The 16,079-nt window shown below is 37.0% G+C and overlaps 1 protein-coding gene across 5 annotated transcripts in view; it reads right to left on the reverse strand.

Annotated features, from left to right (window-relative positions):
- UBE2E2 (ubiquitin conjugating enzyme E2 E2) overlaps window positions 1-16,079 on the reverse strand; it is a 399,100-nt gene that overhangs the window by 43,693 nt on the left and 339,328 nt on the right. For 4 of the 5 annotated variants that reach the window (XM_040480078.1, XM_040480075.1, XM_040480074.1 and 1 more), the window contains 2 exons: window positions 9,248-9,395; window positions 6,253-6,349 (listed from right to left, as the gene is read on the reverse strand). In XM_040480078.1, coding sequence (XP_040336012.1) covers window positions 6,253-6,349; window positions 9,248-9,395 — 245 coding nt within the window. The remainder of the gene's footprint in view (window positions 1-6,252; window positions 6,350-9,247; window positions 9,396-16,079) is intronic. The other variant, XM_040480077.1, reaches the window with a different exon arrangement.

Genomic DNA, 16,079 nt, shown 5'->3' on the forward strand with positions numbered 1-16,079 from the left:
GCCCCTAGAGCTTTTCTTATAAAAATCTAATGGTGGTACCCAACGCTAGATAAAGACATCTCCTCTAGGTGTCCATTTGTCCTAACTTGCCTTATGTATTTGAATTAGACTGTGTATGACCATGCTTCCATCACGGGAGCCAGTCTAGACAAGAAAGTCAGTCACTGGAGTACGTGTGTGGGCACAGTTCTCTGAATAAAAGGTGATGCACACCTCACTAACGTGAGCGGCTGCCCCATAAGGTACTACCTACCCTGCCTACAGGCACACAGCTATGTAGGCTTTTTATAGGCTGTGCTAGGTATGTGAGTATCGCAAAAAATATAGCTTATTTGGGGGAAATGCTCTCAGAGGGAAGGCAGTGCTGAATTAGGGGGAAAATATCCTTGTATTTTCAAGAAAAGATAAATTTAAAAAACTGATTTTTATTAAAAAATAAATTCATTATTCAAACTTATAAATGCTTTATTTGGCAACAGGTTTCTCCATAGGCTACTCGTTTAAGTAGGAAGTTCTTCAAATATATCTAAAGCATTGTGATTTATGATTGCTTTCCAGGAACACTACGTATTGTGGAAAGAAATATGCCTGTAGTTTAAAGGTACTCCTATACTGCTTATTATGCAAATTCCTCACCAATATGACATAACCAAAAATTCAACACCCATAAGCCCAGGATCTCTTAAAGGACAAAAATAAGAAGGAAAAAAGAAAGAAGTTATTGCTGTTGTGTAGGAATAATTAGTCTGACATGTCAGAAGCATCCTTTTTTTAAAAATAAGAATTACTGTGGGGTGCCTGAGTGGCTCAGTCAGTTAAGCATCTGTCTTGATTTCGGCTCAGGTCTGATTTCACGGTTCCTGAGTCCCACGCTGGGCTCTGTGCTGGCAGCATGGAGTCTGCTTGGGATTCTCTCTTTTCCCCCTCACTCTACCCCTGTCCTCCCCTCTCTCTCAAAATAAATAAATACACTTAAAAAAATAATTAAGAATTATTTTGAGTGCTGTTACTGGAAGCACTTTACCCAGGCCAAATACAGAATGGAAGGCTGTAAGTAAGGAAAGTAAGGAAATATAAAGATAACTGCCTGGTAATTGAGGGTCTCAGACTCAGACACTGGTAGGATTACATTAATTCTTCGTATTTTCATAATTATAACATTTCTCCCAAGACACAATATGATCTCAAATATCTAAATTAAAAAGGCAACATGTTATTCAATCATCCAGATTTTTTGTCCATGCAAATAAAAAATTTCTGGACAGTTAGAGGATTTTTATTATGCTGTTTCAGAACTCTTAAATTTCCATATTAAAACGCTACAGTGCATTGTTATAATTTCAAATACATATTATTTAACTGTTTTGTTTAAAATCATTTCTCCTTAAAAAGAAAACCAAACTTTACCAGTAACCTACTTTCCAAAAAACACATATTATACCCTTGAGTAACAAATATTAACAGTAATTCGAATGCAGAGACCTATTCTGAAGTTTACTGTATTATCTCTTTTAAAAAGGGTTGCCAAGAAAATTAAGTGTCAAGCAATATTATCTAAGAATATTTAGCCTGTCTGAAAGAAGGCCTAGATAACCTGTAAAAAATACCTAAACCCTAAATAAAGGTAAGTTTTGAGGCTGAGTGAGGAATACATTAGGGCTCCTTATAACCATTTTCTCTATTTTATTTATGTGAAAAACCCACTTCATTCCTGTCCTTGGTAAAGCAGAGTCTAAGGCCATGTAGTTTAAACATTTCACTAGTATTTCCTACATGTGCTTAATAGGTCTTCACTCATTTAAAATTTCCTACAATTATCAAAAAATTTTATCTGACATCCTAATTATACTGAATTGGTGAGATTTTACTCCTGTTATAGGACAAGCCAATCAGAATCTCACAAAGGATAAGTGGACAGCTCTATAATGGTAAAAAAACAAAACAAAACCAGGGAAGATATTATAGATTGCTACCCTAGGGATTCATCTTCCTGCTTTAACCATGCTGGAAGCACAGTTATTACCTGGTTCAGAGCTACTTTCTGGGTCAGAGGTAAGGAAACAAGTGAGAAAAACGAACATAGGCATCATAAATACACGGTTGTATTTTCTTCTTTACTCAAGGAGAGTGATTTCTCCAATGGGTCTTTCCTTTAGATCAGATATGAAAGTAAAACTTTACAGGCATATTTTGAATGCAACTCAGATATCTGCAAATAAGGTATAGTTTTTACCATCTTTAAAAGAATCAAACCTACCAAGCAGATACATTTAACTGAGAAAAGTAATAAAGTTTTTGTAAAGGTCAGCATTTCTGGACAACATGTCAAAAAAATAATAAACAGGTAATATTCCTTTTTTTTTTTTGGTAATATTCTTTTAGACTAGGCAAACTGGATGTTCAGGAAGGATATAAAACTGATGGCTATGTTAAATAAAGATTTGCCTACACAAAGCAAAAATATCAAGGGCTGATTAGGACACTTGCTTTGTCATGGAATCATCACTCCCCTACATAGTGAAGCCAGCAATCCTTTCCAGACAACTCTGACTCAAGTTCTCTTTCCTTGTTTCACTACCTGGCAATCTAAAACCTAAACCCATGATCAAATAATTTTAGCTTTCTTTTCTCATTCTGTATTTTTTAGAAAATCATTCTTTTTTTTTTAAAGTTTTAAATGTTTATTCACTTTTGAGAGACAGAGAGAGACAGAGCATGAGTGGGGGAGGGACAGAGAGACCCAGAATCCAAAGCAGGCTCCAGGCTCTGAGTCGTCAGCAAAGAGCCCTACGTGGGGCTCGAACTCATGGACTGCGAGATCATGACCGGAGCAATAGTCCGATGCTTAACCGACTGAGCCACTCAGGTGCCCCTCATTTTTTTTTTTAAATGTTAATTACTTATTTTGAGAGAGACAGAGAGAGACAAGGTGAGCAGGGGAGGGGCAGAGAGAGAGAATCCCAAGCAGGCTCCATGTTCAGTGCTGCTCACAAACTCAGCTGAAATCAAGAATCGTATGCTAACTGACAGAGCCACGCAGGTGCTCCTTGAAAATCATTTTTGATAAAGGACCATAAAATAGGATCTTTTAGTTTACATTGTTATACACTAGTATCCCTTGTAACACAACTAAAAAGTTCCTTTTTACAGAATGACAAGGTAAGGAAACACATTTATAAATATACAGGTAAACAGAATTGATACTTTTTTTTTTAAAAAAAAAACCCAAATTTTTGATGGTACAGAATCACTTCTGTGAAATTTTTTTTGGAAATGTTTATTTATTTTGGAGAGTGAGTGAGTGAGCATGAGTGGGGGAGGGGCAGAGAGACAGGGAGACACAGAATCCAAAGCAGGCTCCAGGCTCTGAGCTGTCTGCAAAGAGCTCGACATGGGGCTTGAACTTACGAACCATGAGATCGTGACCTGAGCCAAAGCTGGACACAACTGACTGAGCCACCCAGGTACCCAAAAACTTCTTTAATGCACAAAACAGAAATGTTCTTCTCCGTTTAATGATGTGTATTCCTGCTTTTATTCATCCTTGCAACGAATCCTCGGTTCTTCTAGGACCTTCACACCATGGAAGGCCTATTTCCAAACAGATCCGAGGGAGTCTATGGGAACCTGTAGTGCATGAGGGGCCAGTGTCCCAGGATTCTGTAGATAATATGGAGTTGGAACCCAAAGTCCTTTATACATTTCTTGGACTTTATGTACCCTCCTGGTTTTTAAAATACCAGGTAGATTGACTATCTACATAGAGCTATAGCTTTCCTTTACATAAGGTGTCAGAGAAGTTACAGGACTATGGATTACAGCCTATCTATATCCATATTTGGAAGTACCAATTACAAGGACTTTTGGAATTTATCATGTGACATTCTAGAGGAGAGCCAATTCTTCACAAAGAAAACAGCTTCAAGTTAGCTGTATGTCGTACCGTATATTTCTACTTTATAAATTTTCTCACTTTTAAAAAAAGTCATAGGCATTAGGAGAAACCTTAGGTCTATGTATCCATAGTTAATACCTCCTACAGAAAAAAAAAATTTTTTTTGCATTCCTGCTAAGATAGCTTGCCTTGAAAACAGGTAGGCTTATCATTTTTACAGCTTTATCTTAATTTCAGTTAAAGAAATTGTTCTTTGCCAGTTCTCAAGTGTAGCAGAGTAGAATGTGTAGAAGCCAAGTTCACGCTGCTATAGTAGGCAGTAGAATCCTTTTAAAAGTCTGTTTATATACCTTTCATCAGTGTAATAGCTCACAAACTTAGTGTAAATAATCTACACAAATATACCTGTGTTGAAACAATTAATTCTACTTTATGGTCCCCACCCTCTAGTAGTCATTACCAATTATAACATTTTAATGGTTAGTAACACAATTTATTATCCAATCATAACCAGGTCAAAGACAAGCGATTAATAACAATCAAAGTTAAGGTATATGAGACAATTTATGGATAAGGATTGTATTTATCAGTTGTTTGAAAACTGGGCTGTAAGTGATCTGAAACAAAGGGCTATGAAGTTGGAGAATAAGGAAGGAGCCATTCTCCGACCTTTTATAGAACACTATAAAAGAGCCACCGGGAGCAAATTCCTCTTTCCATTTGCTCAGTCCATTTGAGAAGAATAAAGCTCTTACCAATGACACTGCAGCTGTGCTCACCCTCGACTTAATCACTGTGTAAGGCTGAGGGTTAATTAGAGCCATTCTTAGTTCTATTTGTTGTTTTAATAAAAGATACACATAAATCTAAGACGGGGAGTAACTGATACTTGATTTTTATTTGGAAGGTGCTGGGGGGAGGGGGAAGAGCTCATCCATCTTGGGCATTGATGTTTGTGGGTGTGCTCAGAGCATTTTCATTTGACCTGGCCTATACGGTTCTGCCTGTTTGAAGAGTGGCGGACAAAGACTTCATGGTTGTGTGAATGCAGGACCCTGATGGCCCAGGCTGAACCATAAGGCAGTCTTTAGTTGGAAGGCAAATGATAGGGAATGAAATACAGAGGGTGAGGGTCAGGGCCCAAACGATTCTCCCACAGAGCAAAAGGGCCAAATCACACGCCTTTTACAGACTACACTGCTGCTCATCTTCGGCAGTTACGAGGAAATCCTTATCATGGAAAACTTCAGACATATTCAAAAGTAGACAAACGAGTATAAGGAAGCCCTGCCCCCCCCAGTGTGCTCATCACTCATCATTCAACGATTACAATGGTCGATCTCGTATCCTCCACATCCTTATCTACTTCCACTCTAATCTTTCTGGATTATTTTGAAGCAAATTCTAGATACCAAAGGACTTTATTGCAAGTAGTTCCATATCTCTAAAAGGTAAGGATATGTAAAAAATTCATGACAGTTCTGTTTTACCATGTCTAAAAATTTCTGGCAGTAATTCCTTAATATCAAAAGCTCATTTTCAAATTTCTAATTATCCCATAAAAGCCATACATTTGGGGGATAATTTTTAAATGATACAGTATCAGAATTACACTCCAAATAAAACAAGCTTATAACACTTTAGATAGCAACAGCAATAGAGCAGGAAAGTCGAACTGAGGTTAAAAAAAATAATGCCAGATAACATCCATATTGATATACTTTTAAGGAAAAAAAAAGAGGAAAAAAAGATTAGAAATACTTCTGAAAGTTACTCTGTAAATAAAGCATCTGATACAGGAAAACCGTTGACCTCCTTGTTTTATTTCATAATTGTCAGTGTTCTCAGGATAGTTCATTTTTTATGAGGGAAAACACCCATTATTTTTAGGTCTGAAGACCATAAGATAAGCATATTTGAAACCATAACCAGACTTCATATAAAGAATATGATAAACATCTAAGAGTTTCAAAAAACAACCACAAAATAGCACAAACTTCAAAAGACACAATCAAACAGAACAGAGCTTAAATTTTGTATATGCTTGAGAAGAGAGTATTGACAGATAAGAGCATTCCATGAAAGATGGAAATCTGATTAGTACTCTAAATGACAGCAATTCCTGGGTTAAATCATGTTCACCAAGGAGGACTAAACTCCGGGAGCTTGGAAGGCCAGTGTGGGCCTTTGGAGCTTATCAACTTCTACTCCTTTCTGCTGCCATTCTGTTCCTCAGCAGTGTGACACAGACACACTGGCAGCCAGGTAGAGTCTGACAAATAAGAGTGCTCTGGCAGGCTCAATGAACACCACTGTGAAGTGCGAACAGCCCTATCAAGGCCAGCAGTTAGACCTACCTAGACCGTTGCACTGGGAACAGAATGATTATCACCGGTGCACCCGTCAACTGGCTGGTGACTGTTGGACATTTTGCCACCCGCGAGATAATCCTTCCTAGGAAATAATGCAATAGGGACTACTAATTCAAGGTTAGGCTTTTTCCAGAGTTTAAACCCAAGAGTGTCAGTGCTAAGGTGGTGGTGTTTAGAGATTATTCAATACTCTCTTCTCTCAGTTAAACTCAACTGAGTAGGTATTTGTCAGCCATTGAATGTATGCCCATTTGGAGTCCTAAGTACCCTGGGAAATGACATGAACAACAGCCCATGACTGTTTACAGAGGGCTTGCATGTGTGCCTCACAGGAATCCCGTGATTTAGGTAGGGCTGATGGTTATCTCTGTTTTGTAAATGAAACGGAGTCTGAGGAAAGTGAAGCGCCCAGAACAAGTCGCACAACTAATTAACAGTGGAGCTGGTATTAAAATCTGTATCTGTGGACTATAAATACCATGCTGTAAGGATGTACAGCCCCACCCTCGAACATTTAAAATTTACTTCTGAATAGACCAAAAATTCTTTAAGTAAGAGACAAATGTAAATTATGAGAAGAGTATGAAAAAGATTAAAAAAGTAAGTTTATGTGGAGAGAAGACTGAGAAAAGCACTTTGAAAATTGGCGCAAAACCTTATGCAAAACCTACTTCAGAGCTGACAGCATTTCTGGTGTTAAACTAGCTCTACAGATTTAGTATAGGAAAATCGTATTTATTTGTATTCTATCAAACTTATAATTGTGGTAATTTGAAGATAGGTTAGGTTGAAGTTTAACTTAAATCTGGGGGGAAAAAAATCTACACATTGGAAGTGTACCAGAAAAGGGTGTGAAGTAAACCCATTAAACAAAAGAAAGGCCATTTTGACTTAAAAACTCTTTTTAAGACTCTAGAAGTGTGAACACACGTATCGATGATGTGCCAATTAGGAAATTTTTGTATATGTCTTAAAGTACAAACATTTAGTTTGTTGCCACGTATTTTACAAACAGTAGTCTATTCTTAGATCAGATGAGCTGTATCTAGTTGATCAAACTTAAGGCTTAATCTTTAGGCTTATTCTTTACTTTTTCTTTATCCCTTACACTTATCCTTACTACCAATATTATTGTTTTCAAAATCTATTTATTTTATTTATGTGATTTTGCTTTAGCCAGGGGTGATTTTACTTTTCTTGTTTTGTAGCATATATCTGTAACTTTCTGAGACACAGCAAAAGAAAACTCTAGTGAAGAGAAATATTTTTGATTGCTGAGAAAAGGCTTTGGTGGGATGAATGTATTCCTCTAAGCAGCGATTACCTGTACAGAGAAGAGCTTCCCACATACAAGCTGATTCAGGGGGATAGGACCATTTCAACTGACTGGGAGATGGAACAGGCCTGGCTATGGCTGAGTAAGGAACGCCTCTCAGCACGGAGCTTTCTCTCTAAGTGTGCAGTTACGTCTTACCCATGTGGAAGAAGGAAGGACTTCTTACTCGTCTAGTGTTCAGAAGGGCCTCATGAATAGTATGGCCTCAAAAGTTTCTTCTCTCCCCCTAGTTTTACTGAGATATAACTGACACCTAACACTACAAGTTTAAGGTGTAATGATCTCATGTCAAAAGTTTCTTGTATGGGTGACTTACTTCTCAAGATAAGTTTTTTTTTTTCTTAAAAAAACACTCCCTCTAAATTTCAGCAAAGCCCAGAAGTACTCTGTTGGGAGAGGGGAGACAGATATAGTTCCCTGTTCCAACATTTCCAGGAGGACCACTGGGCTTAAGCCTCTATCACACAAAAAATGTCTTCTTATGACATTACCTCCAAATGAAGTTACACACAGTCATACAGACAAATGGGATTGAAATAGTAATAAGGAGAAAAAACACAGTATTTGTCATTCAGTTTTAAATTAGTGCAGCATTAATGAACTTCGCTATCTGGTGTAAAAGTATGAAATAATTTAAAAAGTATTTTATAATGATCTTGCATAATTATATTTTATGTTTCTTTTGGTGGAAGTATTTTTATACATCCTTATTTTTAAAAGTTTTAAAAATTGAACAGATTGTAAATTCTTCATGTTTTATAAACCAGACAGGAGCTTAAGAGAGACCCTGATTCCCCTTTGTCATTTCTCTCTTGTCTAAAACTTCAATTATCTAGTGAATAAAGTTTATTCCTGAATGTGGAAGATAGAATCTTATAAAATATTAACACTACTAATTAAATACTCAAAGAAGAATTTCTCATTAAAAACATAAATGAAAGCTCTGTAGCTACTTTAGATTTTTGTAGTTTCCAAAATAAACCCAGATACATAAAAATTTGGCAGTTGGGTTTGTCTGTTAGTTAAAAGGAGTTGGTCAAACACATAATCATACATCTGCGACGACACTGAAAGTAAAAACTTTCAGCATTAAGCACACCAGCAAGCCACAAAGGCTTCGTCATAAACTCTCTTCAGTTTTCCTGGGAAGTTGTATTTCCTAGTTGAGGACCATTCAGCTTTTTTGTTCTATTAGCTTGAAAGGACGCATGGTTATTAAAATGCCAACAAGGTCATGTCTGCGTGGTGCTGCTTGGTTGTTATCAGATTTTAATAGCCCACATTTCTCAAATTAACATCTTCTGGTAGGCATCTAATTAAAGATTAAGCTATTCAATTTGAATTTTTATTATTATTTGCCAGCAGAATGTAATGCATTCTGTAAAAGCACTTCCCTATCCAAAATGATTTTTCATTAATTTTTATCACATTGTGCTTTTTCCTTCTCGGCAAATAATAGGTCTCAAAAAGACTAATGAGAAGACCCAATTTAAAAAGAAAGCAGTTAGATATTATGGAAATTTAAAATCAATAGTAGTAACAGTAGTTACAGTGGTGGTGGTGGTAGTAAAGTAAACAATTTCCTAAGGTCTGACATTGAAGTCGTTAATAGACTTGAATTCAATATTGGATTAAGTCTCTTACCAGGGTTGCAATCGGTAAGAAGTGAGCAGATGGAGAGGAGAACTTTAGAAATGGTTAGGGCTGGACTCCAGTTGTCCTTTAGGATGTCCAGACAGATGACGCCCTGGCTGTTAATATTACAGTGATAGATTCTTGTCCGGAAAGTAACCTAGAAGAAAATGTAATGTTATTATAAATAGACATACTTTTTATTAGACAAAATAATCCAAGGGTCACTGGTAGAACCATATACTTAATTATTCCTTAGGCACCTGAGAAGCATCAAGAAACAAAATCATTATTTTAGAACTTGTTATTCTGGGCACAGAGAACTAAATAACCCCCAACAGCAAAATCATATCCTTTTGCTTTTGATGAAGAGTCCTATCGATTAGCTAGTGTTCTGGGGACTGAATTTGCTCTTGGTATAAGTGTAGGAATGTTCGTAAGAGAAAAACTAGCTGTGGCTTCTAAAAACATTTCTTTTTTTTTTTTTTATTTAAAAAAAATTTTTTTTTCAACGTTTATTTATTTTTGGGACAGAGAGAGACAGAGCATGAACGGGTGAGGGGCAGAGAGAGAGGGAGACACAGAATCGGAAACAGGCTCCAGGCTCTGAGCCATCAGCCCAGAGCCTGACGTGGGGCTCGAACTCACGGACCGCGAGATCGTGACCTGGCTGAAGTCGGACGCTTAACTGACTGCGCCACCCAGGCGCCCCCTAAAAACATTTCAAAGGGGTGCCTGGGTGGCTCAGTCAATTGAGCATAGGACTCTTGATTTCGGCTCAGGTCATGATCCCAGGGTCATGGGATCGAGCCTCACGTTGGGCTCTGTGCTGAGTGTGGAGCCTGCTTCAGATTCTCTCTCTCCCTCTGTCCCTCTCCCCCACTCATGCATGCCTGCTCTCTCTCTCTAAAATAAAAGTAACATTTCAAAGAAGAAATAAATTTCAAAAATAAAAATTTCAAAAGAAACTTGTTGGAGTCCAGTTGTTTTAAGGATTTTGTGTATTTTAAAGTTCAAAATAGCATGGGAATACTATAAAAAGGACATAAATATTCTTTTCTGTCATGGTTTAAAAACACAAATTAGGCATGCATGTAAATAATATACCTAGTTTATAAAAAACTGTATTAGTTACAATTTATGAACCTTTTTCTCCTTAAATTCTATATTTTAATGTAATATTAGTGTAGTCTCCCTTCCCTATAATAGCTACATCACCACTGCGCGTCGTTTAGGTATAATTTTGAAACATGTTTATAACATTTTTCAAGAACTTAATTAAAAAGCTAAGTCTAAATCAGTTTTGTAACTCTGGTAAAACTCTGTTTTCTAAAAGTCTTATGTAAGCAACAATAAGATCTTAATGTTATTCATTAATATCATGTTTATAAACGTTCTCAAATTTATAAGTGAAATATAAAAAAAAAACCCTTAGTGTTTTAAAGACCAATCTTTTGGTCCCCTAAATTAAAAATGGCTCTGAACCAAAAACTACGTGGCAGATTTCTGTATGTGTTGCTACTTCCCAGGGTATCCAGCATCTGCTCAAACATCGCATTTACTTAATTCATATAGTATCAAGACTCAGAAAGGACAGATCCAGTCTTCTGTAATTATTAGACAACACAGTACCATTTTCAGGCTAGATCAGTATTCCTAATAAGAACTGTCCTAGTAACATGCTGGACCCTATAGATAACCTTGACATCCCTTCCACACAAACACATTCCAAACACCTACCAGTGCTGAAGAAAATGTAAGTAACATTTAAAAAAATACATAGCTGAATTTTCACAGAAATCCCCAGAGGCCAGAACTGAAAACCAAAAATTACAGTAAGCACATGAGCTGACAGTGTCGTTGCCAGGGGCAGGACTTGGGTAAGAGGGGGGGGGGGGGAAGGACAGTACCCAGTCTAGATTAAAATGGAGGCTTGGGTTTTGATGCCCTCATGGAAAAAGGTGAAAACTAAGGTCTGCATGTGGCAAGAGGTTGGGATTGAGAGCCCTTACATAGATTAGAACACTTGGGCAGCTAGTCTTTTAGTGAGTGGATGGACTTGAAAAGATAATGCCTTCTGGGAGACACAGCAAAGACACTTGCTGGAGAAAGCCTGGGCTCTGGTGGGGAGAAAAATGTATCCCCTGAGAATTCTAAATCCTCAGCACATAAACTATGCAAACACGAACCGAAAGAGAGCCTAAATGGCTATATTACTATCAGATCAAATATATGTTTAAGGTAAAATGCAGAAAGATAATCAATGCATTAGGATAAAATGAACAATTCATCAGAAAAACGTAACAATTCTGGATCTGCTGTACCTAACAAGACACCCAAAAATATAAGAAGTGAAACTGTAGAATCGTAAGGAGAAAAATGAGACATCTACAATCAGAGGGGCATTTCGCTGCAGGAATTGAGGTCACGCAGATGAAAGAAAATGTAGTAAGGATGCTGAAAATATGAAAACCAATTTAACAAAATCAAAATTTCACACTCAACAAAGACTATATATTCTTTTCCAAGCATATAAGAAACATTTATAAATACTGATCACATGCTAAGCCACAAAGGAAGCTTAACATATCTCAAAGAATTATTAAGACCATAAAGATCCCCTATCAAATGTTTGGGAAACTGAAAAGCACATTTTTCAAATAATTCTTGGATCAAAAAAAAAATAAGTTACATTTATAACTAAATGACAATGAAATGTTGGACTATCAATACAAACTTTGTGATTTGGCTAAAACAGTTATCAAAGGGAAATCTATAGTTTCAAATACACAAATTAGAAAGGAAGAAAGACATTTAGTAAGTGTTTAAGGAAGGAAAAAGAACAGAGTTAATCCCATAAAAGTAGAAAGAAATAAAGACATGAGCAGAATTGAATGAAATAGAGAATACCTGATAATAAAATTCTGCAGAGGCGTATCCCTTTAAGTGCTAGATGAAAATACAGACTATTTTTATGATCCAATGTAAATGATGAGTGGCTTTTATATACAATGTTTTAAAAACCTATCAGATACTGACTGGCTATTCGGAGCCAGTTAATTCTCAAAATAACACAAAGAGGTAAGTAGTATTACTGTAGCCACTTTTAAAATAAAGAAACTGTAATTCTGTGAGGTGAGGGATGTTAACTAAATTTATTGTGGTAATCATTTTGCAGTACATACATATATCAAATCATTATGCTGTGCACCTAAAATAAATACAGTGCTAAATTTAATTATATCTCAATAAAACTGGAGGAAAACAATAAATGAAGGCCCAGAAGGGTTAAAGGACTGGCATGTAGTTGCACAGTTGTAAGTGGGGGAGCCAGAATTTAAACACAGCTTTGTTGACCTAAAAGCTCACACTCTCCTAGTCAGCCTCAATGCCTGTTTTTTTTTTTTTTTTTAAACTTTTAATTTGGAGATTATTATAGATTCACACTAGGTTGTAAGAAACAATACTGACTGGGGCCCCTGGGTGGCTCAGTCAGTTAAGCGTCCAACTTCAGCTTACATCATGATCTCATGGTCCTGAGTTTGAGGCTCTGTGTGGGTAGGGCAGAGCCTGGAGCCTGCTTCGGATTCTGTGTCTCCCTCCCTCCCTCCCTCTCTCCCTCTCTCCCTCTCTCTCTCTGTGCCCCTCCCCTGCTCATGCTCTGATTCTCTCTCAAAAAGTAAATAAACATTTAAAAAAAAACACACAAAACAATACCAATGGATCACACTATGTTCCTCATCCACTTTTCCCCAATGGTAACATCCTGCATAACTGTAATATCACATCACAGGAAACTCACACTGATACAGTCCATTGACCTTTTCCATTTATCATCAGTTTTATATGCACTCATGTACACGTGTTTTTATGCAATTTTATCACATGTAGATCTGTATGACCACCATCACAGCCAAGATACAGAACAGTTCCTTCACAAACACTCTTTGTGCTACCATTTAAAGGTCACTTTCCAAACGCTTTCCTTCCTTAATTCTTGACAGCCACTACTCTGTTCCTCATCTCTGTGATTTTGTCATTCAAGAATGTCATATAAGTGATATCATATAGGATGTAACTTTTTGAAATTGGCTCTTTTTACTCGCACATTTCCCATGAGATCCATCTAAGTTGTTGTGTGTATCAATAGTTTGTTCCTTCATATTGCAGGGTAGTATTCCATGGTATGGATGTGCCAGTTTGTTGAGCCATTTATCTACTGAAGGACAAATGGATTGTTTCCAGTTTTCAGCTATCACAAGCAAAGCTGTCATGAACATGTGTGTATTTGTGTGAATGTAAGTTTTCATTTCTCTGAGATAAGATGCCCAAGAGTGTGATCGTTGGGTTATATGATAAGCTCATATTTAGTTTTATAAGAAACTGCCATACTTTTTTCCAGGGCAGTTGAACCATCTTACATTCTTACCAGCAGTTTCTCAGCATCCTGGCCAGCATTTAGTGTAAGATGCTTTATTTCAGTCATTCTGATTAGGTGAAGTGGTACCATTGTGGTTTTAATTTGCATTTCCCTAATTGCTAATGATGTTGAGCACTTTTTCACGTGCTTTTTTTTTTTTTTTTTTTTTTTTTTTTTTGCTATCCGGCTACCCTCTTTTTTGAGAGAGGATCTTCAGGTTTTTTGCCTGTTTTCTAATTAGGTTGTTTTTACTGTTGACTCTGTTTTAAGTGGAGATAGTAAAAGTGAAGTACGGTTGGAAGAAAAATAAAGCATGAGTTTGCAAAGAATCTTGCAGATTTTTTGGACAGAGAATGCTTTACATTTCAATATTTTGTAATACTGATTAAAGGATCTACTTTAGTGATGTTTGTTAGCTTTTGTCCCAACAGATATTCATAAAGAAACCACACTGAATCAAACAGGTAGGCTGATCGTTCCTACATGTGCTAATGCTGCAGGCTCCCACAAATAGCACCTTAAAATATTTTTTGTGTGTGTATAGTTGACGATGTCACATTTCTTTCAGGTGTACAACACAGTGATTCAACACATCTATACATTATGCTCTGCTCACAAGTGTAGCTACCACACAGTGCTGTTACAACTGTCACCATACAACGCTATTTCAGTATCATTGATGACATTCCCTACGCTGTGCCTTTTATTCTGGTGACTTATTCACTCCACAGCTGGAAGCCTGGATCTCCCACTCCCCTTCACCCATTTTGCCTGTCCCCCAACCCCTTTCCTCTGTTAACCATCAATCAGTCTATTCTCTGTATTTATAGGTCTGATTCTGCCTTTTGTTTATTCATTTATTTTTTTAGATTGTGCATGTAAGTGAAATCATATGATATTTGTCTTTCTCGGTCTGACTTCCTTCACTAAGCATAATAGCCTCCAGGTCCATCCATGTTGCTGCAAATGCAAGATTGTATCCTTTTTTATGATTAATATTCTATTGTGTGTATCTCTGTGTGTGTGTGTGTGTGTGTGTGTGTGTGCGCGTGTATGTATATATACATCGCATCTTCTTTATCCATTCATCTATTAAAAATTTTTTTTTCAACGTTTATTTATTTTTGGGACAGAGAGAGACAGAGCATGAACGGGCGAGGGGCAGAGAGAGAGGGAGACACAGAATCGGAAACAGGCTCCAGGCTCTGAGCCATCAGCCCAGAGCCCGACGCGGGGCTCGAACTCACGGAGCGCGAGATCGTGACCTGGCTGAAGTCGGACGCTTAACTGACTGCGCCACCCAGGCGCCCCTATCCATTCATCTATTAATGGACACTTGGGTTGCATGTATTTTTTCAAATTAGTGCTTTCATTTTCTTTGGGTTAATACCCAGTAGTTATTATTAAATCATAAGTATTTCTATTTTTAATTTTTGGAGGAACTTCCATACTGTTTTCCACAGTGGCTGATGATTAGTGATGCTGAGCATCTTGCCACCTGTATGCTTCTTTAGGAAACGTGTCTACTCAGGTCCTCTGCCCATATTTTAATCAGACTGTGTTTTCTGGTTTGTTTTGCTGTTGAGTTATATACATTCTTTATACATTTTGAATATTAACCCTTTATGAGATATATCATTTGCAAATATCTTCTCCCATTCAGTAGGCTGCCTTTTTGTTGGTTGATGGTTTCCTTTACTGTGCAAAAGCTTTTTGTTTTGGTGTAGTCCCAACAGTTTATTTTCCCTTGCCTTAGGAGACGTATCTAGAAAAATGTTGCTGCAGCCAATGTCAATGGAATTACCGCTGTGTTCTCTTCTAGGAGTTTTATGGTTTGGGGTCTCACATTTGGGTCTTTATCTACGAGTTTTACAGTTTCAGGTCTCACATTTGTGTTTTTATTCTATTTTGAGTTTATTTTTCACAAATACCACTATTTGAATTGGATAAAAAAACTGATGATCCCAGAGTTTTAAGAAGTGTTACATATTTACCTATTGTAAAGTAAACAATAACTTCTTCAGGGTTCCCTTATCATACTCCTACTTCTGCTACCACACTTGCCACAGGACCTCCTGGACCTCCTCATCAAACCGGGAATTACCCATGAAAGTCTCTTCTTTCAACTGATGTCCAGTGCAGTGCTTGGCACATAGAAAGAGTCCATTGTTTGCTGAACAAATGCTAACAAATCACTGGCTAGTGCTCAAAGAGACAAGTATCTTTCTGAGAGGTTGTAATATCTTATTGTTCTTTAGATACAAGAAGATTTTAGAACCATAACTTACAGTAGACTGAAAACTGGAAAACTGTGGAGAATAATCTGAGAAAGCAGGATATACTTTTAATATTTTTGTACCCAAATGTTACTTTACTAAATTGTCCTATAGATTAAAATATTAGTTCAGAAAAGATTTCATGTAG

This window comes from Herpailurus yagouaroundi, unplaced genomic scaffold (assembly GCF_014898765.1).
Source record: "Herpailurus yagouaroundi ecotype Mexico unplaced genomic scaffold, PumYag 159, whole genome shotgun sequence".
Lineage (NCBI taxonomy): Eukaryota > Metazoa > Chordata > Mammalia > Carnivora > Felidae > Herpailurus > Herpailurus yagouaroundi.